Source organism: Coenobita brevimanus, chromosome 48, assembly GCF_032717465.1.
Source record: "Coenobita brevimanus isolate Jiangsu-jjx chromosome 48, ASM3271746v2, whole genome shotgun sequence".
NCBI classification, from domain to species: domain Eukaryota; kingdom Metazoa; phylum Arthropoda; class Malacostraca; order Decapoda; family Coenobitidae; genus Coenobita; species Coenobita brevimanus.
This window is the reverse complement of record NC_137001.1, coordinates 525217-548064: the sequence shown is the minus strand read 5'-3', so window position 1 is coordinate 548064 and position 22848 is coordinate 525217. Positions and strand designations below refer to the sequence as shown.

The window sequence follows — 22848 nt, the reverse complement described above, 5'->3', positions numbered from 1 at the left end:
TGCTCTCCCCGACGCATCACACATACTAAATGAGCATTGTCCTGCAGTCTAACTGTAACACCACTACACCTCTTATGCACCCACTTATCACAAACGCTGCACAAGGTGGAATTACTTCCCACACCCTTGTGGCAAACCACACATGGCCACTCTCCTTGTTTGACAGTACCACCACCAGTCCTAGATATCATCACTTTCGTTTCATCTGCACTTACTATGAAACCCTTGTGCCTCATACCATCTCTCCACTTACTAAATCCTTCCTCTGTCTCCCTTTCATTCTCAGCAATTAGTACCAGCTCATTGGCATACAGCATCTCCCACATGAGTCCATTTCTGAAGTCACGTGAAAGGGCTTCACGCACCATGAAAAACAATAAAGAGCTCAAGACTGACCCCTGATGCACACCACCCTTCACGGAAAACTCATCACTCAAATCTCCATTCACTCATGCGTGGGTGCAGGCCATACCCACCCTAACCAGCCACTCCTCGATCCCGAGCTTTCTCATTGTCCACTTCACCGCCCCCTTGGGACCTTGTCAAAGGCTTTCACCAAATGAAAAAAAACAAGGTACTTTCCCTTCCTATATATTTTTCCTAAAGCTGTCAGTGAATATGGCATCAGTGATCTCTTTGCCTGACATAAACCCAAACAGCATCTCATCAATATTTACTCATTCTTTTATCACACTCTCTAGAACTCTCTCCACTATCTTTATTATCTGGTCCAAACGTTTTATGCCTCTATAACTTCCTCTTTCCAGAGCATCACCCTTCCCCTTGTACACATTTACGATCGCACTTTACTGCCAGTCATCTGGGACAACATAGTCATTAATAATCGTACTTACCAAATTACTAAATAACTCCACTTCTATTTCTCCTGAGGTCTTCTGCATTTCAGCAGTCAACCCAGACACACCTGCCACCTTCCCACCTGCATTCTGCCTATTACCCAGTTCATAGTAGCAGCATCAATCAAAGGCCAAGGGCATTGAACATACTGGATCCATTGACTCCGAACCTTCCCTGTTCCAGTCAAATTCCTCATTCAGCAACCCGTTACGCTACTCTCTCCAGGCATCGTTAATTGCCTCACTGTTCACCACTACCTTCGCTTTATCATTCTTCACACACTGCTCACCTATGATAGCCCTGTTTTCCCTCTTCATCTGATTATATTTTTAAAATAACAGAACAGAGGAAGGAAAAACAAATGATTAAAAAAAAACTAAGCTAAACCATACACCAGATTACTGGTGTCCTCTGTTCATAAAGTATCTGTAACAGTTAGACTTGAACAGCTGTAGGTTCAAGTTTTGAGGGACACAACTCTGGGGGAGCGAGTTCCAGAGAGATGCAGTTCGGGGAATGAAAGAATTCTGATAGGTAGAAGTTCTGCAATATGGCTGAGTGACATTCCAGTCATGAGCGCTACCAGATGCCCGTGTAGCACGAGGGAAGGCATGGAGAGGTGGCACAATTGACGCAACTTCGTCTGAGCATTTGCTATAAAAATATCTGTAAAATAATGCAAGGGAGGCAACATTCCTTCTTTCCTATAGGGGAGGTAGTTTATTAGTAATAGCAAGGTTATTAATAATTCTAACAGCCTTGTTCTGAATTTTGTCTAGTTGTTTTAATGCAACCTCTCCACATCCATTCTACAAGGGTGAGCAATATTCAAGCTGAGAGCGCACGTGACTCTTATAAATCATAGCTAACTGCTCGTCAGTGAAGAAGTTACGGACTCTGCACAATAATCTAAGTTTCTTTGAGGCGGTTTTAGCAAGAGATCTGACGTGAGAGGTCCAGCTGTGGGCATTGTTAAGTGAGACACCGAGAATTTCAATGATTTTGGAGATAAGAATATTTGTAGCACTAAAGGTAATAAACAAATCTGGCAATACCTGTCTATTAGTAGAGTGTATATATTTAGTTTTACTAGCATTAAATGAGACAAGGTTGTTTTGTCCCCATTCACTGATCTAAGATAGGTCGTGATTTATGGAGATGGCTGTAATGAGCTTAGAGTTAGAGATATCAGACTTTGGAAATGGGTGTCTGAGTGTGAATGAACTATGAAGTGTTGAGTCATCTGCATATGAACGGATGGGATTGTGGGTGATGGATACGAGATCATTAAAATGAACCAGGAACAGGGTTAGCACAAGAACTGATCCCTGCGGCATGCCTGCGTTATTTGAGTGGAAATTGGAATATACATCATCTAATTTTACTCTTATTTTTCTGTCACTGAGATATGAGGAAATCAAAGGAACAAAAGACTTTAGTCCTTAGCAAGGGAGTTTGAATAGCAGAGAACGGTGACATACTCTGTCGAAAACTTTAGAAATATCAAGGGCTACTGCATGAGTTCCTCCATGTAGGTCGATTGATTGATGGATGGTATGAGTCAGGAGATTATGTCAATGGTGGATCTTTCGTGGCGAAAACCATATTGTCTATCACTAATTAAGTTGTTGTATTCAAGATGTTTAACCAAGTGCTTATTAATCAAAGTTTCAAATACCTTACCAAGAGAGGATGTGACAGCTATTGGTCTGTAATCAGAGGGGTCAGAGGTACTTCCTTTCTTTGGAATTGGGTGGATACTGGCTTCTTTCCATGAATTAGTAAATGATGAAGTACGTATGCATAGTCTAAATAATTTTGCGAGAACAGAGGCAAGTTCTGGGGAATACTTTCTCAAAACAATTGGCAGAATTCCATCTGGGCCTGGAGCTTTGTTGGTAGGTAAATTGTCTTGGATGGATTTTATGTATATTGTGTGTATTTTAAGTGGAACAATTTCAGGATTATATATATATATATATATATATATATATATATATATATATATATATATATATATATATATATATATATATATATATATATTGTCCTGTTTTTGCCTTATATAAATCCAATGTTAGATTTTAAATGTTTAATGGGAGTTTTAGGCATTAAAATAGATATATATATATCATTACAGTAAAGATACTAACCAGACTGTGCAGAGGACAGGGATTCAGCACTGGACCCGTCCCCCCCATATGTGTATGCCCTGAGGTCCTCCTTGGCTGGTAGGGGATCTGGCCACGTTGTATTTCTCTTCACGTCAGCAACACCTGGAGTAGGGTGGAGTAAAAAAACTTTTTTTTCGATTTCCAAAAGGCCTGGATGGGGAAAAGTTGTGGGTTCATAATACAAATACTGTGTTAAAATTATTTTCCTCTAAGATAATATTTGGACTATGCACACTGAGCTTTAAGTTCTTCGCTATGACGCTAATTATGACGCGTTATTCTTCCAAATGCGCCAGGTATCTGTTGTCAACAACTGTTGTGTAAAATAAGATATTTTAACAACTAAATGTGTAATAGAAATAATAGAATGAAAAAAGGCATTTGTTATCTACTGTCTCTTCAATGTAATGTAAACTAGTTTTGTAATTATTTAAACATATTTTCCTTTTCAGACAGAACTAGAACAGGTACCTTGTCCCATTATGGCATTTAAAACTCGAACTAGTCATTGGTGCTCTATCCTAGGAACTTCAGCTATACTAAAAGAAACTCAGTTACCTACAACTATTGATGTACTGAAATACTGCCTTCATGTGAATAATGAAATGAGATGTAATGGTGATCAAAATCCTTTGTTTAATGCTATTGCTGATTTAGTTGCATTCAAAGTTGAAAACCTTTGGGATAAGGCTTCAATCCCACATCTGTCACATCAAAGAGTTGTTGAATTAATCAAAAAGTGTAATGAAAAATATAAGAAACTTTTGAAACAACCAGTGAATAGAAAAAACAGTCCTTCTTACAAAACACGTGTGGAAGATTTTCTGAAAACCAATGCTGAGCTTTTTGATATTGCTGCATGCAAATGCCGTACCTCCTTAGAGTGTTCGTGTGAGAAGCAACACCAAGTGCCCAAGGCTGAAAGAGACTTCCTAACTGATCAAAGAAATGAGAGAAAAATGATGATCACAGGAATTGACAAGAAGGCAACCAATAAGATGAAACAAAAACTGATGAGAATGGAGGCTGAGAAAGAGCGCAAGGAAAAATATTTTGTGACTCATACATGTGATCAAAGTGTTATGCATATTGTGACTGACGATGCAGAGGAAAACAATGAAAGTACTGATAGCAATGACAGTGAATGGTCTCCACAATTCAAGAAACAGAAGTCTGAAAATATAGAACCTAGTACTCGTACATCACAAATGCGTCTAAGCCTTTCAACTGTAGCAAGAGAATGTGATAGGTATGGTATCTCAGACAGAGCTTGTGCTTCAGTAACAACAGCAGTATTGCAAGATATTGGGATCGTTAGCAAAACTGATTCCACTAACGTAATAGATCGGAGTAAACTGAAACGTGAGAGGAAAAAGCAAAGGAAGGAGGTTGTAATTCAAAGCAAGGAAGACCGAGGTCCATTACATGGCTTATACTTTGATGGGAGGAAAGACCAGACACGTTCAATTAAAAGCCATGGTAGCACTCAGTATCCAATTTCTTTTGTGGAAGAACATGTGAGCTTAATAAAAGAACCTGACTCAGAATATCGTGGTGAGTTCTGGGTGATTTGGATAATATGAAAAGTACAGAAATATTATTCAAATTAGCGAAGAGCTGCATATACTGTATGTCTTAGAAAGCATTTTGGTATGAAGAGACAGAAGATAACAAATACCTTTTCTCATTCTATTATTTCTATTACACATTTAGTTGTTAAAATATCTTATTTTACACAACAGTTGTTGACAACAGACACCTGGCGCATTTGGAAGAAACGCGTCATAATTAGCGTCATAGCGAAGAACTTAAAGCTCAGTGTGCATAGTCCAAATATTATCTTAGAGGAAAACAATTTTAACACAGTATTTGTATTATGAACCCACAACTTTTCCCTACCCAGGCCTTTTGAAAATCGAAAAAAAAGTTTTTTCACTCCACCCTAACCTGGAGCCTCTATGATACTGGCCACCTGGGTCACTTTTTCACTCAACCCAATCTGCACGTTTTTCCCTAACAACAATAAGAGTAGTTGTGTTAGTGGTTTATCTTAGATATAAATCTGATAATCAAGATGTGGAGATGATTTTGAAGGTTACGTTGCATAACAAGCTCGAGTTAAATAGACTCATACTAGATCTGCACCTTGCTCCTGGCTGGAACTGGCTGGAGGAAGTGTAAGTCTCTCTAGCAAGGCATGGTGGCGCTCATCTCCCTGCAGGTTGGTGTCGCCCTCCTGACCCGCCTCTTCCTGCATCTCCCTGGGAATGTTTCTGTGTCCTCTCGTAAACCACTGCTGTCGGAGCCTCAGCGAAAGCACCACACCTGCCACCACTGGCGATAATGTAAACAAAATTCATATCACAGGACAAACTGTGATGATGTCACTGCAAGGAGTGACAGTGTTATGGACACAAGATATGTGACATTGGCAGAGGTAAAACACTCAACATGGGTCAATGCAAATGTAACAAAGATTATTTTAATATACGTCAGTGAAATTTTTTGTAGAAATTTGCACAGTTTAACTGAATTTTGCCACACTAGTTTTCATCTATTTTTTTTATCCCTCATTCCAATAATCTATGGTACCTCTATGCCTTCATCACTATTTCATTACTGAAAGTGTTTCTGGCCCTGAAACAGATACCGGACTCGGGTGTCCAAAATACCTCACTGGTAGTACAAGCAGCTGTACGACTGGCTTGTAGGAAAGTGTCTGTGACAAATATTCAGTATGACGTAAATATAGTAATATTTTCTCTGCTCTTCTATTTAGGATGTTGCAGTTTTTTCTGATGCACTATGTTCACATTGGCTATCTGTAAGCTTTATCAAGACTAACTTAAAAGACCCGGTAATTCTCCTTACTGCTAGTCAAAATATATCAGTTATGAAGCATGTATAGCTTGCTAAACCATATCTTACCAAGCATAAGAACTGATAACGTGAATGTAGCAATGGCGAGTGGAGCAGTGAGTGGGTGTGGTGCAGTTGTGATATGTGTCCACTGGCAGTGGTCCCCAGTGTGGGTGGGGCTGCACACACACTGGTAGCCGGGCTGCAGGTTGTTGCAAGTTCCGCCGTGCAGACATGGCTGCAACAGGCACTCGTCCACGTCACGGCAACTGTGGCCCACCACATGACGCCTAGGACCACAGCTGCACCATGGGAGCAGAGTAACACTAGGTCATTCATGGACATACCTAATTCCCCTTGAATAGAAGTTTATCAAACTGTCTGATAATAATACAGCAATCAAGCTGGATAAATGAGAGAGAGAAAAATCCACAATTCCTTTCTCTATACAGTAGTAAAGAACTAAGACTGTCGATAAGACAGGGTAAATTATACTAGAGAAAAAGCATGAAGCAAATTATGAAATCAATCTGTAAAGTACCTGCAGGTGGCAGTGCCCCAGGTGGAGATGCATGTGAGAGGTGGGTGGCAGGTGGTGTTAAGACAAGCATCAGGGGCAGAGCAACCAGACTCCAGACCCTGCCAGCTGGTCACCTGGCCCCACCTGCTAGTGTTCATGATGGGGGGCAGCGGCATCCCGTGCCCACACACACGCACGTCATCAACACAAAATATTGAACCTAGTGAGAATTACATACAGTATCATCAGGTAGGAGCCATTATATTATGGCGATATATTATCAATATACTCAAACAAAATTCAGTGAGTGGAAGGTTTAATCATTCTACTCAACTGAAGAAATATTAATGATTCTTTGCTTCTGTCACTTGGTAGGTTCATCAGTGACTGCATTAGTGAAGAATGTTTTTAACCTCTTCATCAAGGTGGGTCTCTCCTATGGTGAAAAAAAAAGAATCCATAACCTACTTCGGAGTAGGTTAAAAAATATATTTCGACTCAGATAAATATATTCATTCAGCTGAAGGAAATCTTTACTTTCCAAAGCCATCCATAAAACATTATCTGACTGATGAGGTTTGTAAAAAAAAAAAAAAAAACTTGTAGATTTTTTTAATAAACTAGTTATAGTTCACTGGCTGCTTTCATTATTTTTGCGAATTCACTTTCAATAGATGTACATTTATCTATCTATCTATCTATTTGTATTTAAAGATATATAGATACAGGTAGAGACAGATGGTAAGATATACAGATAAAAGATGGATTAGGTTTACATTTTTTCACGCTCGAAAACAATGGTAAGTGTGGTGATTTAATGTAGCTAATATCTGTGTTGACGTAGCAGCAATACAGTCTGCATACTGTTGGAATCCACTCACCTCGTGACTCCCTGGTGCAGTCTATGGGCTGTGATAACGATGAATTTCATAGTATAGAATATCATATTACCATAAATGGCAGGTGGAGATGAAAAAAACGATGTGACTACCTGCAGACTATCATGTTTTTTCCTGTCTTTTTCATTTAAAACTTCACATGATTCCTTCCTTTTTGCCGCACTTTCTAACCATCTAGACTCTTGTTCCAATTCAGCACTGGTATTGCGATTCAGTTATTCAAATAATATGACAGTTCTACTTTTGTACCCCATGTTAACCTGGCGCTATGGCTGAGGAGTGGGAACTCGCTGTCTGAATTCACCACGATCCACCATCACTCTAAATTCCTCGGCCTAGGCAGAAATAACTTAAGGGTAATATTCATCTACTGCTCCCTAATACTCAGAAGAAGAGTGAAACAAAAATCACAGGAGCAGTTCCTTAACCCTTCAGCCTAAGCACGTAACTTTCATGACATTCTAGCTACTGTCACACGAATTTAACAAGCTGAAGAGAGACTTTACGAACTGGAGAGGTTACATAATCCTACACTAACTCTTGCAATATGATAAGTCTCCCCTGAGCTGAACAGAATCAACTTGAGGTAGGAAGAATAAACAAACAAGACATCATTAAAGTGAAAGAGTCGAATTCAAAACCGTCTGAGCACAGCCTTTCATACCTACCACTGTTTCACAATGGGACCCACTTTGGAGCCACTTGTAGTCCATGACAATCCGCACCACTGTGCCTTCACCCATACTGTGGTCTTTCCTTTCACTTGCACCTCAACTCCCCAAATACTGTTCCTTTCTTCCTAGCCTTTGTTCCAGACTTTAATCTGTTGCTACGTCAACAACCAAATATTTAAGCACTTCTCCGGCTCCAAATCTTCCTTATTCGATTTACTTTCATATCGCTGTGCTGTCTCTATACAACTTTTCACCACCTTGCCATTTTGTCACAATCTCAGTTTCCTCCTCACATAAACTCTTTGAAAAGCACTTACTAACTGCTAAACTTTATTTTGAATGTGTATTCAATTTTGTATCATTTGCACACTTCCCGGTCTCTCTACAACCCTTGAACTTTCCTCTCCTCTCACCTCAAAACCTTTATATCTATCCTCCTCCTCATCCCATTAACAAACAAATGAAGCCAGGGAGACATCACACATATCCAATGCACCTTATTTTATCCCAAGACCTTCACGCTTCTCGTTTTTCAGTCACATGAATGCTCTGTTTCTTTAGTGAAAACTATTCACTGCTTTTTGGGTATTTCTTGCCTACCCCTAACATGTGAAACACTTGCTGTAAAGCATCTCTGTCATGTTTGTCATACACCTTCCCAGGTTCATGAAAGTGACAGACTGATTCCACCCCTTTTTTGTATATCTTTCATGCGGTTCTCAAGGCAAGCTGATCCGTACACTTGTTGTCACACTTGAAAACTCCCTGTTCCCTCCTAATATGGCGTTGTGTACGATGCACTGAACTTCCCATCACCGATCTCCCACACACCTTAACTGGTAGGCTCAACAGTGACAGACTGATTCCACCCGTTTTCTATATATTTTCCTAAAACTTGAACATTATTTTTTATTTCACATACTTTTATTCACTGTATTCACTCTGCCTCTCCTCGGGTACCTTACTTCAGAGAAAGTATATAACCTTATTAAAGGTTTAATCAAGCACTTGCAACATTAACCCCTCCCCTCTCCCAACTCTCTGTAGACACTCGTCACTGTGCCGCGTTCCCACACATATTCTGTAATGCTTCTCTACATCTTGCTTTTCTTCCCTATCACACCCATTGATCTCCTCCCCATTTCAATCTGCACAAGGAAGTTTTCCATCCATGCTATGTGGCAATTTACATTCAAAATCTGTAAAGAATACTCACACCATCCCTTCTTCTCAAATGTCTATTGCCGCTTTTCCATTTGTCTCCTTTACTGCTCCACCCATTATATCATTCCCCTTCTTGAAAAAAACAAAAAAACAAATACATGTGGCAGGTTGCAAGCACAGATATAGTCTTATGAGTGTTACATTTCATCCCAAAAGGCATTTTTTTTCTTGCTTACTTTTCAAGGTGACGCAGGTGGATGAGAAGGTGCATGGCTGCTTTTCTTTTTTCTTTTTCTTTCTTTTTTATCGTCCGCCTTTAGCATGGTAAGGCAATATACTTTTTGTTAGCATGTGCCTGTGTGCATGTGCATCTGTTGCAAAAGCATCTCAAAAAGTTGTGGACGAATTATCACCAAACCTTCAGGAAACTTCAACTAGGTGGAGGTCCAGAAGTCTATTACTTCGGTGAGGATTTGATCAAAGACGATCGAATGACAGCAGTCATATAATCTTTTTACTTTTTGTGAAATGCGGTGACTGAACTCTGTAGCGTTTTGTGAAATTTCTTCACATTTGGCTTGTAGGTAGTCGGTACCTTAGCAAACAGCTTATTTTGGTGGGTGATTAACATTCATTTTTAAAAATACTGTTAATGAAAAAAAAAATGATACTTTCCACTATGGATGTATTGTGGATATAATCATGTTTTCTGTGGCAGTCAAGACTACATGTACAGAATGATGCTGGACATGGATTTTCCCATTTCTTTCGTAACACAGGAACATTAAATTCCTATGATTGTGGATTCTTAAACAAAGAATTTGTTTGAACGGAGCAATATGTACTATTTTCTGTTTAGTAAATGATCTATTATGGAAATATGAAAATGATGAAACCACTCTCACAAAGTGCCACCTTAGACTGAACTAAAATGGAGAAAATATTACATGATATAGTACTACTGCCCTTCATTGTTGCGTCATAATTTCAAAGTTATTCACTAAAAGCATATTCAGAGGAAACAGTACTTACTGTCCTCATCTTCTTCAGTTTTGTCAACAAAGTCTGTTCCCAACAGCTCAGAACTCCCCTTTCCCAGCATCACACCATCATTAGTGTCCACGTGCAGGGTCAGCGGGGAGTGACGTGGTGGGCCTCCCAAGTGCGCCTCCTCCCCTGGGGCAGCCAGAACAGCGAGTGACTCATTGCGGTGCCATCCATCCCCATCATCGACGGCCACCACCAAACTGTGGCCATGACGTTCACCTCTGACCGTGTGCCACTCTCCATCACCCAGCAGCTTACCCTCAACACAGGCAGTGACTTCTGTCCACCCTGTCCCCGACACCCGCACACATGCCACCCCCTCCTGCAGCTAGGGAGAGCCGTGAATGATATAATGATTACTAAAAGCATATCTAACTGAATAACATGGCAACAACTGTGCTCATAAGCAAAATTTACATCAGTAAAACTACTTACATAAAGTGTAAAAGCAGCATCATTCTGGTGTGCAGCCAGGCTGAGCAACATTATATTCTTGGCTCCTCTAGTCCTTAAACGCAACTGCACTGTCACCACCTGCGCCGCTGGCGTGAAGGTCAGTGCCAGCTTGATGTAGGAAGAGTAACTGAAAGTTGCTGGGAGGGTGGGTGTGTCACATCCTGACCCCGTCCACCCTGGGTCACACTCACACTGCGGCTGGTTTAAGCCACCCACACACTGGCCGCGGTGTCCACAGCCACCCTCACATGCCCTTTCCTGGGGTTGGCAACCTCTCAAGCCGCCTCTACTGTGGGCAGGTTCACCCAGATCCACCAGCTGCAACAAAACTGAGGGGCAGTAATGGTTGCTGTGCCTGGGACATAGTAAAGCTGACACACGTATATTAATCAACACCTCACCTGACCATTGATGCGCAAATGTGATATGCATCCAGTAAGTGGCCTTCGTGTCGGCGCCTCCCTCCACCCATGGTCAGCAGAACTGGGTGGTGTATGAGCCAAGCCACCCACTTGCAACAGCCATGGTGCCAGGCCTTTGGGACTACTCCAGGACGCCCTTGCTGCACAATGGCCATCATCCACAGAAGTGTTATGGTACCCACGGCCACATAGGTCCACCACCATTGCCACACCCTGTATATAATCATTAATATTATTTTCTTCCTAACCTACTACTTGCGATATTCATCATCGCCCATATTCACCATTCGAGCATTAGATACTTTCCTTATAATTAAAATATGGTCATCCTATTCCAATCTGCAAACCCTGGGGCTCTCGATTTCATATCATAATATTATTTTCTTACTAACCTTCCACAAAAGATATTCGTCATCGCTTACATTCACCATTCAGGAATTAGATGCTTATTTTATCATTAGAATATGGCCATCCTATTTCAATCTGCAAACCCTGTTGCTTTGATTTCATAATTTCATTCATAAAAAAAAAACATTATTACTCACACACACACACACACACACACACACTCATATATATATATATATATATATATATATATATATATATATATATATATATATGGACCCTGGTGGTTTAGTGGGTAATTATTGCGCTCCAATCGGATTGAACCGGTGAAGGTGTATTATCCAAGTGGTGGTTAGGATTGATTGCTCACATAGTGCCACTCAGGGATGAGTGAGGTTGGTCACTCTCATCTTAAATGTCAGGACCAACTGCCTAGCCCAGGGCTCCTACGCTTCTCATGGGGCAACGTAGGATTGGATTATGGATGGATATATATATATATATATATATATATATATATATATATATATATATATATATATATTGTTACATAGCCTATGATTTCATCATCCTTTGTGTAATTTTAACGCACAGTTGCTGCATGTTTGATCGCGAGCGTGTTCTGCCTCAGTCCCCCCCTTCTACCGTTATAGTAGAGTAAGTCGTTCTCTCTGTTATACTTTGCGGGATTTGCAGCTCTCTGTCCCCATGGCTTCATTTGCGTGTCCCTCTTACAAGTTGTATCAGGCTCTGCTGGCCCCTATATAATGAGCTCAGTCTCTGCATCATTGCCACTTAGATCTGCTCCTCATTTTGTTCACATCTCTGTCCTCCCCTGTACAGATATTATTATTGTGAGTGCTCAAGAAGTCTCCAACCATCTAGCAGCTGTGTGTAATTTGAGTATTACTGTTATTGCATTTTTTCTTGTACTGTATAGCATAAGTTTAATTTGTAGGCCTAGTGAAGTTTTTGTAATTAATGTTGGGTTTTATGTCAGTCACTTTTGATAATAGTTTGTATCTGTAATAATTTATCTGGCATTCACTGAGTATTATCTGGTATCTCATTTTATCAGGGCTGACTTAGATAAATTTATTCTTGCTAATTTCGTGTTAATAGAGGCTATTGCAGTTAACCATATATTTAACCTGTTTTTGCCATTACATTATCCTCATGAGTCCTGAATGTTTTGTTGTTAGTTTGTGCATTAAACTTTAACTTGTAATTTTACCTAACTCTTTTGTTTTGAACCTGGAACTTTACGGGACAGTAGTGACTCTTAGTATTCTCACTTAAAGTGTACGTTATCTTTCTCTGTTCCGTAACATAAATTTGGCGACCTCATATCAGGATATTCAGGATATTATCATAAGGATATTGTTTGATATTTTGTGACTGTTTCTTATTAATTATGTCTACTATTACCACACTTGATGAAGCCAAGGATTTTTTGTCAAATGTGCAAACAGTGTGTGATATAGAAAACAGAACAAAGAATGAACTTAAGCTTGTTGCTCAACAATTGGGAATTGTTGTTCGCTCTCATCATTCTAAAGATCAGATTGTTGACATGATTAATGAAAGCTTGTTTAGTGTGACTCCTCCAAATGAGCAAACGCAGATTGAATTAGCTAAGTTACAGCTAGCCCTGCAGGAGGCCCGTTCTAAAGAGGCTGAGGCACAAGTTGAACTTGCCAGGATTCAGGCAGACCATGAGTATCGCATGAAACAAGGTGGAACTGGATCATCTAGCTCTTATGATTTTGATGTGGCTAAAAATGTTAAACTTGTCCCTCCTTTTAATGAATCTGATTTAACAAAGTATTTTCAGTTGTTTGAGAGGGTAGCTACAGGTTTTAATTGGCCTAAAAAGTATTGGCCAGTACTCCTTCAAACTGTTCTCACCGGTAAAGCTCAAGTAACTTATGCATCTTTGCCTCAGGATCAGTCTGATAATTATGATGTAGTTAAGAGCTTGATTCTTAAGGCCTATGAGCTTGTTCCTGAAGCCTATAGAGTAAAATTTAGGACAACTTACAAGCAAGATAAGCAATCCCATGTTGAGTATGCAAAAATCAAAGAAGATTTGTTGGAGCAGTGGTTAAATTCTAAGAATGTGGATTCTGATTTTGACAAATTTAAGCAGATGATTTTGCTGGAGGATTTCAAAAGGTGTATTAGTAAAGATGTAAGCCTATATCTTGATGAGAAAAGAATAGATAATTTGTCTGATGCTGCAGTTTTAGCTGATGAGTATGTTCTCACTCACAAGAGATAGTCTAAAGAAAAAGGGAAAGCTGAGAGTAAGTACGTTGCCTCTACTCAGAGTACAGGTAACAGGAAAGAGAATAAGGATGATGTTTCTCAGGAAGTAAATACCAGCTTCACCTCTAGATTTCAGAAAAGTAAATGTACTTATTGTAGTAAGCTTGGTCATACTACGGAGAGATGTTTCAGGAGACAGCGTGATGTGAACAAAAAGGAGTCTTTAAATATTCAGTCAATTGGTCTAGTGTCCACTCTTGAGAGTTCCCAGAATTCTTTAACTGAGTTAACTGAACCTGCTTTGAGGGGTAACTTAAATTCTCATGATGGAGCTCCTCTTTTGAGCAGTAACGTGGGTGACACTCTCAAGAGTTCATGTGCTAATTTCCTGTCTGATGGTTTTGTCAGTCCTCTGGACAGTAATGACAGGAAATCAGTTCATATATATCGTGATACAGGTGCTTGCCAATCCCTTATGCTGACCAGTGTTCTAGGCTCTAATGTTAATTCCTCTGATGAAACTGTAATCTTACAAGGTGTAGGGAATAATTACTTCTCTGTTCCTCTGTGCAGAGTGAATTTAGAGTCTGGTTTTGTTAATGGTTCTGTTATGGTTGGGTTGGTTGAGACACTCCCAATGTCAGGTGTAACTTTCTTACTTGGAAATGATATTGGTGGAAGTCAAGTGTGTCCAGCTCCTCAGTTGTCTAGTGAGCCAGTGGCTGCGTCCCAGGATTGTGATGTCCCTGATGTGTTCCCTGCATGTGCTGTCACTAGGGCTAAGTCTAAAGTTACTGGTGATTTAGAGGATAATGATGATGATGATGTTATCCTAGCTGACACTTTTCTTGCTAATTTGGACCACTCACCAGATGAGGCAGTACCCCGTAGTGTTGATAATTTGTCTCGTCAAGAGTTGGTTGAGTTGCAGGTTGCTGACCCTGAGTTGAAAGGTCTAGCTAACTCTGCTTACAGTGAAGAAGAGTCAGCCGGTGCTTCTACTTGTTATTATGTAAAGTCAGGAGTACTTATGAGGAAGTGGAGACCCCCAACAGCATCAGCCGACTGTGAATGGGAGGTTGTACATCAAGTTGTCATCCCTCGGGTTTGTAGGCAGGATATCATTAGAGTGGCTCATGATTCCAGTTTGGCAGGACACCTTGGAGTGAGGAAGACTGTGGCACGCATTTTGAAACACTTCTACTGGCCAGGTATCTTCAGGGATGTTTCCTGGTATTGTAAGTCTTGTCACACCTGTCAAGTTGTGGGGAAGTGTAATCAGACCGAAAAGGTTGCACCTCTAGTTCCCATTCCTCCTTTTGAGGCGCCTTTCACCCGTGTGTTGGTGGATATTGTGGGCCCTCTTCCTAAGACTTCTTCAGGATTTTCTTATGTGTTGACCATGATTGATATGGCTACTCGTTATCCTGAAGCCATTCCACTTAGAAATATCTCAGCAAAGAACGTGGTTAAGGAAATGCTAGGGTTCTTCACAAAGTTTGGTCTGCCCAAGGAGGTACAGTCAGACCGGGGAAGTAATTTCATGTCAAACGTTTTCAAGCAGACTTTGAAAGAGTTGGGCATCACCCAGATCACGTCTTCAGCTTACCATCCCCAGACCCAAGGAGCGTTGGAGAGATATCATCAAACACTCAAATCGATGCTCAAGAAATACTGTTTGGAACATCAGAAAGACTGGGATAAAGGTCTTCCATTCGTTGTGTTTGCTGCAAGAGAATCTCCAAATGAATCACTGGGCTTCTCACCTTTTGAACTACTGTTTGGCCATGAAGTAAGAGGACCCCTTAAGCTACTCAAGGAATGCTGGCTGTCGGAGGAAGATGACGTCAACCTGCTGGAGTATGTGATGAAGTTCAAAGAACGGCTGTCCACTGCTTTACAGCTGGCGAGAGAGAATTTAGGAGCTGCTCAGGAGAAGATGAAGACTTGGTATGATAAGAAGTCCAGGTTGCGCCACTTTCAGCCAGGAGATCAGGTTTTGATTCTGCTACCAGTTCATGGGCAACCTCTTCAAGCCAAGTTTAGTGGCCCTTATTTCGTGGAGAAGAAACTCAGTGATGTCAACTATGTCATCGCCACACCAGATCGTAGAAAGAGGAAGCAACTATGTCACATCAACATGCTAAAGTCATATCACAGGCGGGACGAAAATAATCCAGTCTGCACTGTAGCTGTTCCACCCGAGTCTGCAAGTGAAGCTCTCCCATGCAGTATGAGCCTGAGTGATAGTTTGGGGAAGAATCCTGATATCATGAATGATCTCCAGACTAAGCTTTCTCACCTACCTCCCAAGGAAAGGCAGGAGTTTTTGGCATTACTGCAGGAGTACCCGCAAGTGTTCCGTGCTACTCCAGGAAGAACCACTGTGTTGATGCATGATGTCGATGTTGGAGACGCAAAGCCAATTAAATTGCCTCCTTACCGTGTGAACCCAGTGAAAGTTCCTCTCATCCAGAAGGAGCTTGGCTTCCTGTTGGACCACAAGATGATTGAGCCCTGTCAGAGCGAGTGGAGTTCTCCTGTCACTCTGGTCCCTAAGCCAGGTGGGTCACAGCGGCTTTGCATTGACTACAGACGTGTTAATCAGATAACCAAAACAGACACTTACCCTCTCCCTCGCATGGAAGATTGCATAGACAAGATTGGAAAGGCCAGGTACATAAGTAAGTTTGATTTGTTAAAGGGATACTGGCAAGTACCTATGACTGAACGTGCTAGGGAGATCTCATGTTTTGTAACACTAGGAAAGGCTTTTGCATGGTCTGTAATGCCATGTACAGATTGTTTTAGAGTAATAAGAAATTTCCTTTGTAAATTTCTTTTTTCTTTGTGGGGAGGTGTTACATAGCCTATGATTTCATCATCCTTTGTGTAATTTTAACGCACAGTTGCTGCATGTTTGATCGCGAGCGTGTTCTGCCTCAGTCCCCCCCTTCTACCGTTATAGTAGAGTAAGTCGTTCTCTCTGTTATACTTTGCGGGATTTGCAGCTCTCTGTCCCCATGGCTTCATTTGCGTGTCCCTCTTACAAGTTGTATCAGGCTCTGCTGGCCCCTATATAATGAGCTCAGTCTCTGCATCATTGCCACTTAGATCTGCTCCTCATTTTGTTCACATCTCTGTCCTCCCCTGTACAGATATTATTATTGTGAGTGCTCAAGAAGTCTCCAACCATCTAGCAGCTGTGTGTAATTTGAGTATTACTGTTATTGCATTTTTTCTTGTACTGTATAGCATAAGTTTAATTTGTAGGCCTAGTGAAGTTTTTGTAATTAATGTTGGGTTTTATGTCAGTCATTTTTGATAATAGTTTGTATCTGTAATAATTTATCTGGCATTCACTGAGTATTATCTGGTATCTCATTTTATCAGGGCTGACTTAGATAAATTTATTCTTGCTAATTTCGTGTTAATAGAGGCTATTGCAGTTAACCATATATTTAACCTGTTTTTGCCATTACATTATCCTCATGAGTCCTGAATGTTTTGTTGTTAGTTTGTGCATTAAACTTTAACTTGTAATTTTACCTAACTCTTTTGTTTTGAACCTGGAACTTTACGGGACAGTAGTGACTCTTAGTATTCTCACTTAAAGTGTACGTTATCTTTCTCTGTTCCGTAACAATATATATATATATATATATATATATATATATATATATATATATATATATATATATATATATATATATATATATATATATATGTAATACATTGGCTTTATCAACTATTCATGAATAAAGTATAGTGACAAACCTCTGTGCTTAACCTGAGGTGCAGGGCGTGCCAGTCGCCATCATTAACTGCAGTAGAGACCTCTAGGTTTATGACCCCAGCAACACCTTCTACCAGCAGCTGTGGGCGACCGCACCACAGCTGGAGAGCCAGCATGGGCGTGGGCGGGTGATTGGGGTGGCGTGCCATGGGCGCCAGGGGTCCTGAGTAGAGCACCAGGGCGTGGGGGCGGCGGGTGAGGAGACGGAGGGAGATGGTCAGGGGAAGGCAGGGGGGCAGTGGTCGCACCCAGGCCCAGTCCTTCCCAGAGAACGTACGGCTCAGGATCTTGCACTGGGGCCCCCACGACCCACCGGGACACACACACCTGACAACCACATGATTCCTTAAACCATTCACTGTCCTTCCTGCAAACAGTCAGACAAAATAATTCTCAGGTATCCAAAAAGCTTGTCAAGGGCAAAAATTAGTGGTCACAGTGTAAATAACCTCACTTTCAAACCCACATTAAAGCCTCACCTGTCACTTCAGTGGAGTCTCCCCTACAGCCTCACCCAAATAAAGTGTTGGGGGTACTGTATAAGGGAATTTTGTGATACTTTCTCTCTCTCTCTCTCTCTCTCTCTCACCCAAATAAAGTGTTGGGGTACTGTATAAGAATTTTTTGATATTCTCTCTCTCTCTCTCTCTCTCTCTCTCTCTAGATAGATAGATAGATAGATAGTGTGCGTGCGTGCGTGCGTGCGTGTGTGTGTGTGTGTGTGTGTGTGTGTGTGTGTGTGTAGTATAATGAAGGGATATTTTTGTCACTTGCTGATTAAAAACAGAAAATAGGGCTTTAAACTCTGCACTGTATTTCTTACGTCTACACTGTTAATAAATTTGTTGCCCTATCCATTACATTTTTTTGTGTTGGACTCTGGGCTCAGAAGATACAGTCCACTGCCTGAGGCCCAGCAGTCCTCCTTCATGCCATACACCTTCACAAGTTACTGTGTGGCACATCGTATCTCTGCGATTCAATCAGCTGACTGTACTTTGCTAGTCCTGTTACAAAAACAGCTGTTTTATTAACCAAAAACAAACTGATAGCGCATTTCCTAATGTCTTGATATATCTTATAGGGGATTAGGGCATACATGGTAATTCATAATGCAATGGGTTGTTTTTAATTTTATGTACTGTACATTTATGCAAAGAAAGTACACACAATGAAAAGACACACACACACACACACACACACACACACACACACACACACACACACACACACATTTTTAGCCTTACTTTCCAATCACTGAAATGAAGAGCATTGCCAAAGTTTGCTTCCCTTTACTTCTCTCTCGACCTCAACCGTACCTGCCATTCAAATGTCTATGGACCTCTTACCCGCCGCTTGGGAGACAGCGTCCACCGTTGTGGCAGGAACTTGGTGTGCAGGTCTGGTGGTCACGGTAGCTGCAGTCCTGCGCACGAGTGAGGCGTGGTGTTACCAGAGCCGTGGAGTTCGTGTCCACAACCTGCACACCACACAGCATGACTTTGTTTACTATCTATACTGATTATCAGAATTTGGTTAACACTTGCTGCTGTCCTATCCATGACACGTAAATATACTGTATGCATTACGTCAGCACCATGGCTCTACATTACTGCAATTGCCCCAGTTGCAATCATGTTTAATGATGCCTGCTTATGTTTGCCATAGGGAGAGCATGTGGACATTGTCAGGCGCGAAAGAATTGATCTTGCTTGTGAGTCTCTTGAGTGTGGGGAAGAGTTTTGTTACTTGGGAGATATGTAATGTACTGAGGGTGGGGCTGGAGCTAGCTCTGTGGCTAGTGTGAGGATTGCTTGGAAGTAGTTCAGGGACCTGTTGCCTCTCCTGAACTGAGAGGGCTGTCACTCTGTGCTAGGGGACCTTTGTATGCAGCATGTGTTAGGAGTGTAATGTTGTATGGTAGTGAGGCCTGGGCAGTAAAAGACGATGATATTTGTAGGCTCAAATGTACAGAAATGACAGTGATTAGGTGGATGTGTAGTGCATCCTCGAATGCAAGGCCTATAGGGGGCTACAGTAGGTTTACAACTGCAGAATTGACAGGAAGGTTAGGACCGAGTGTACTGGTGTTGTAATAAGGAGATAGTAGACTGAGATGGATTGGGCATGTGGAGAGGATAGTGGATGACAACTGGGTGCAGAAAAAGAGAAGTGTGAATATCGGAGATTGGATTGCGAAAGGCAGACCGAAAAAGACGAGACGAGGTCACAAAGTGTGACTTCAGGGGCAAAGGATTGATTAGGGGGGTTGCCAGAGATCGAGCAGTGTGGAAAGTTGCCATAAAGTGACCAAGGCTGACTCATACATGCATGTTGGAACCTTTGTAAATGAAACAAAATGACGAGAGTTCATACTTTGCCAAAGTAATCGATACATTAATACCAAACATATGGGAAAAATTAATCATTTGCATACAGCTTGAGCTGGGTTTTATAAAGCAATAATGAACCATATTAGTTAAGATCTCACATAATCTACAGCAGTGTTCTACAAGTATAACCTCCAGTATGCACAGTCTTCTTTTTACTGTTATTACTCCCTCTCTGCCATACAAATGACTATACAGTACTAGATATGAGAACTCAGAATTTTTACTATACCGTGAAAACTAAACTAAACTAAAAGAAAATAACATAAAATAATAAGTGTCTGTGTAAAAGAAAATAAAAGTGATGGTAATTGATGAAGATATTACAAGCAATGATGTTGTCTACTTCATACACTTCCTTTGGGAGACATACTGCCATTATCGAAAGACAGGAAGAACTTAATGAACTATGAAGACGCAGTCTGCTAATATTTTTTTTTTAAATAGTTCTAATTTAGCTGTTAGTTTAGGCATTCTTAAACTTTTTCTTACCACGTTCTTCCTGAGTTATCAGATAATTGTCTGTACCTCCATTAATGAGGCACTGAATATACATTAATGCTCCATTGACATTAATCCATAATGGAATGGTAAAACACTTTTTTTTGTATAATTACTGAAACAGTAATTACTCACTACATTGCTGCAACACTGTATCAGTGTACAAAGTAATGGAATGATGAAAAAAACAATATTTCATCTGAGTAAGAAGGATATTACATGCTACAAGAAAATAAGTTTTTCATTTCTCAATTATCATTTCATGACTTACATTGGTAAAATTAGTATAATCATCTGCCCCCAAAGTACCCCCTGGGAACCCTCTTAGGTACCCAGTGGGTTTCACACACCCCGGTTTGAGAACCCCTGTATTAGCTGAACAAAGGCACACACAGATAATGAAGTAGAAGAGTAAATTCCAGGAAGGAGGTGTCAGGCTTCTTCACAAGACAAGTGTTATCAAGAAGTCCTTTACACATTACATGTGAAATTATGGAGCTGTACACAAAAGGAGTGATAAAAAAAAATGTCATACGGTACTAGACACCATGGAATGATGACTACCTGAAAGGGCAGTGATGTGGAGGGACAGGAAGCTGCTGGGGGGCCCAGAGGGCTGTCGTGGATTTTCTGACGACTTTCGGGGTTCAACACAACTGTTGCTGCTTCCATCACTACTGTCAAGTTGGTAGCTGCCTCTAGCTAAGAAAACAAAAGCAATATCAAAATTATGAGTATCTATATTGGAGCCTGGTGTAATACAGTGTACAGAAACCCTGACTGGATACGTGTGTCAGTCCTCATTAATCTAATAGTAATCTCTCGATTATCCGCACATTCCGTATACAACATGCTCCATATCCGATCATTAGGCCTTGGCTCTATTACGTCGGTATTCGGATTTATTTGTCCATATCCAAACATAAAATTTTCGACATCATCGGTTGGGTAGTCTACAAATTTTAAATATCAGTTTGGTGGCTGGCTGGCCTCTCTGGCCAAGCGCAGGTAATAGATCCTAACCCACAAGCCCAGCAAATATGGCCGTCTGGCTCCTCACCGCACAGTCAAAGTCACCCAGTTGCCAGAATCACTTGGATCGCTACTGGCCATGTATGAGTAATACAGACCCTAACGCACAAGCTGAGCAAGTATGGCCATCTGCCTCCTCACCAAAAGGTCAAAGTCCCCTGGCCTATCAGATCACTTAGAGCTAACAACCGTGTGCGAGTATTACAGACCCTAACACAAAACCTGAGCAGAAATGGTTACTGAATTCACCTGGCCCCCCCTCTTGAGCCGAGCCACGCGCTGGTAAAAGAACATAACCCACTACCTGAGCAGAAATGACTCTCTGCCTCCCTACTGAATGATCAAAGTCGCCTGGCCGGCCAGTAGAGACATGGAATCGCTGTGTTCAGTGGTGGTTACCATACGTCCCCACCACTTATTGTCCAGCTCCAACGGTTGGAGAAGGACAGTTTTTCTGGCATTTGTTTAGTAATTACTAGTGATGGGCAATACCAGTGATTAAATTTAGATACAACAACGATTCCTTCATTGGCCAGTATGGGTGGTATCGATTACTGATACCGATACCTAGATAGTTTCGTAATTAATACTTTTCCATTCTGATGAACTACCAAAAAAAAATTGTAATTACTGACCGGGCTCAGTCTGGGTTAAAATAATTATATTGCCACTATTTTAGGGGAACACGAGCACCAAAACTGCCATCCAATGCACTAATAATCTTAAAATCATCACTTCCCAACGAAATAGTATTTGTGAAATTACGTGTTCAATTAATTGGAAAGTCTATTTTAGTATCATAATAATCTCTATCTTGCCACCAGTATCAGTACTTGCAGATAAACAGTTAGTATCAGAAATATCAAAATTCTTGTATCGATACGGTCACCACTAGTGATTACGTTAGCCAGTAGACTACATGGGATTACTGTACACCAACTAGAGGCTAGCGGGTTACGACGCCTGCCCACCGTTCACTGAGTGGTTAGTACTGTACTTTATTAAAATTCTTTTTGCAACCTTAGCCTTCTTCCTTTATTTATATGTGGATTTTTGTTGTTTATGCATTGTTTTCTTAGTGTATGGCATTATACTGGATATTCTCATGTGTGTTTTGATGTTTAAATAACTGAACACTGCCACAATTAGGAGGGGGACTGTACGTATAGTTGGGTATTTGTGGAAATTTTGTTGTTTATGCATTGTTTTCTTTGTGTCTGGCATTATATTGGATATTCCCATGTGTGTTTTGATGTCTAAATAACTGAAAGACCGAAGAACACTGCCACAATTAGGAGTAGTATTGTACATTTATGTAGGGTATAGGCAGAGTATATGATGGGTAAAGGTTGGTAGGGTATTGCTCTGTATCCGGATACACCGATGTCTCTATTAAGTCGGATAATCGAGGGATTGCTGACACCCATAATCCCTTCCATT

At 40.8% G+C, this 22848-nt stretch overlaps 1 protein-coding gene across 1 annotated transcript in view; it reads right to left on the bottom strand.

Moving 5' to 3' along the window:
- LOC145399244 (putative neural-cadherin 2) overlaps positions 1 to 22848 on the bottom strand; it is a 135049-nt gene that overhangs the window by 11576 nt on the left and 100625 nt on the right. Inside the window, exons 16-26 of the mRNA XM_080271932.1 lie at positions 20941 to 21078; positions 18835 to 18965; positions 17467 to 17830; positions 11053 to 11286; positions 10631 to 10969; positions 10181 to 10523; positions 6433 to 6631; positions 5961 to 6193; positions 5178 to 5366; positions 4980 to 5045; positions 3012 to 3134 (exon numbers count right to left, since the gene is read on the bottom strand). Of these exons, the coding sequence (XP_080128058.1) occupies positions 3012 to 3134; positions 4980 to 5045; positions 5178 to 5366; positions 5961 to 6193; positions 6433 to 6631; positions 10181 to 10523; positions 10631 to 10969; positions 11053 to 11286; positions 17467 to 17830; positions 18835 to 18965; positions 20941 to 21078 (2359 nt within the window). The remainder of the gene's footprint in view (positions 1 to 3011; positions 3135 to 4979; positions 5046 to 5177; positions 5367 to 5960; positions 6194 to 6432; positions 6632 to 10180; positions 10524 to 10630; positions 10970 to 11052; positions 11287 to 17466; positions 17831 to 18834; positions 18966 to 20940; positions 21079 to 22848) is intronic.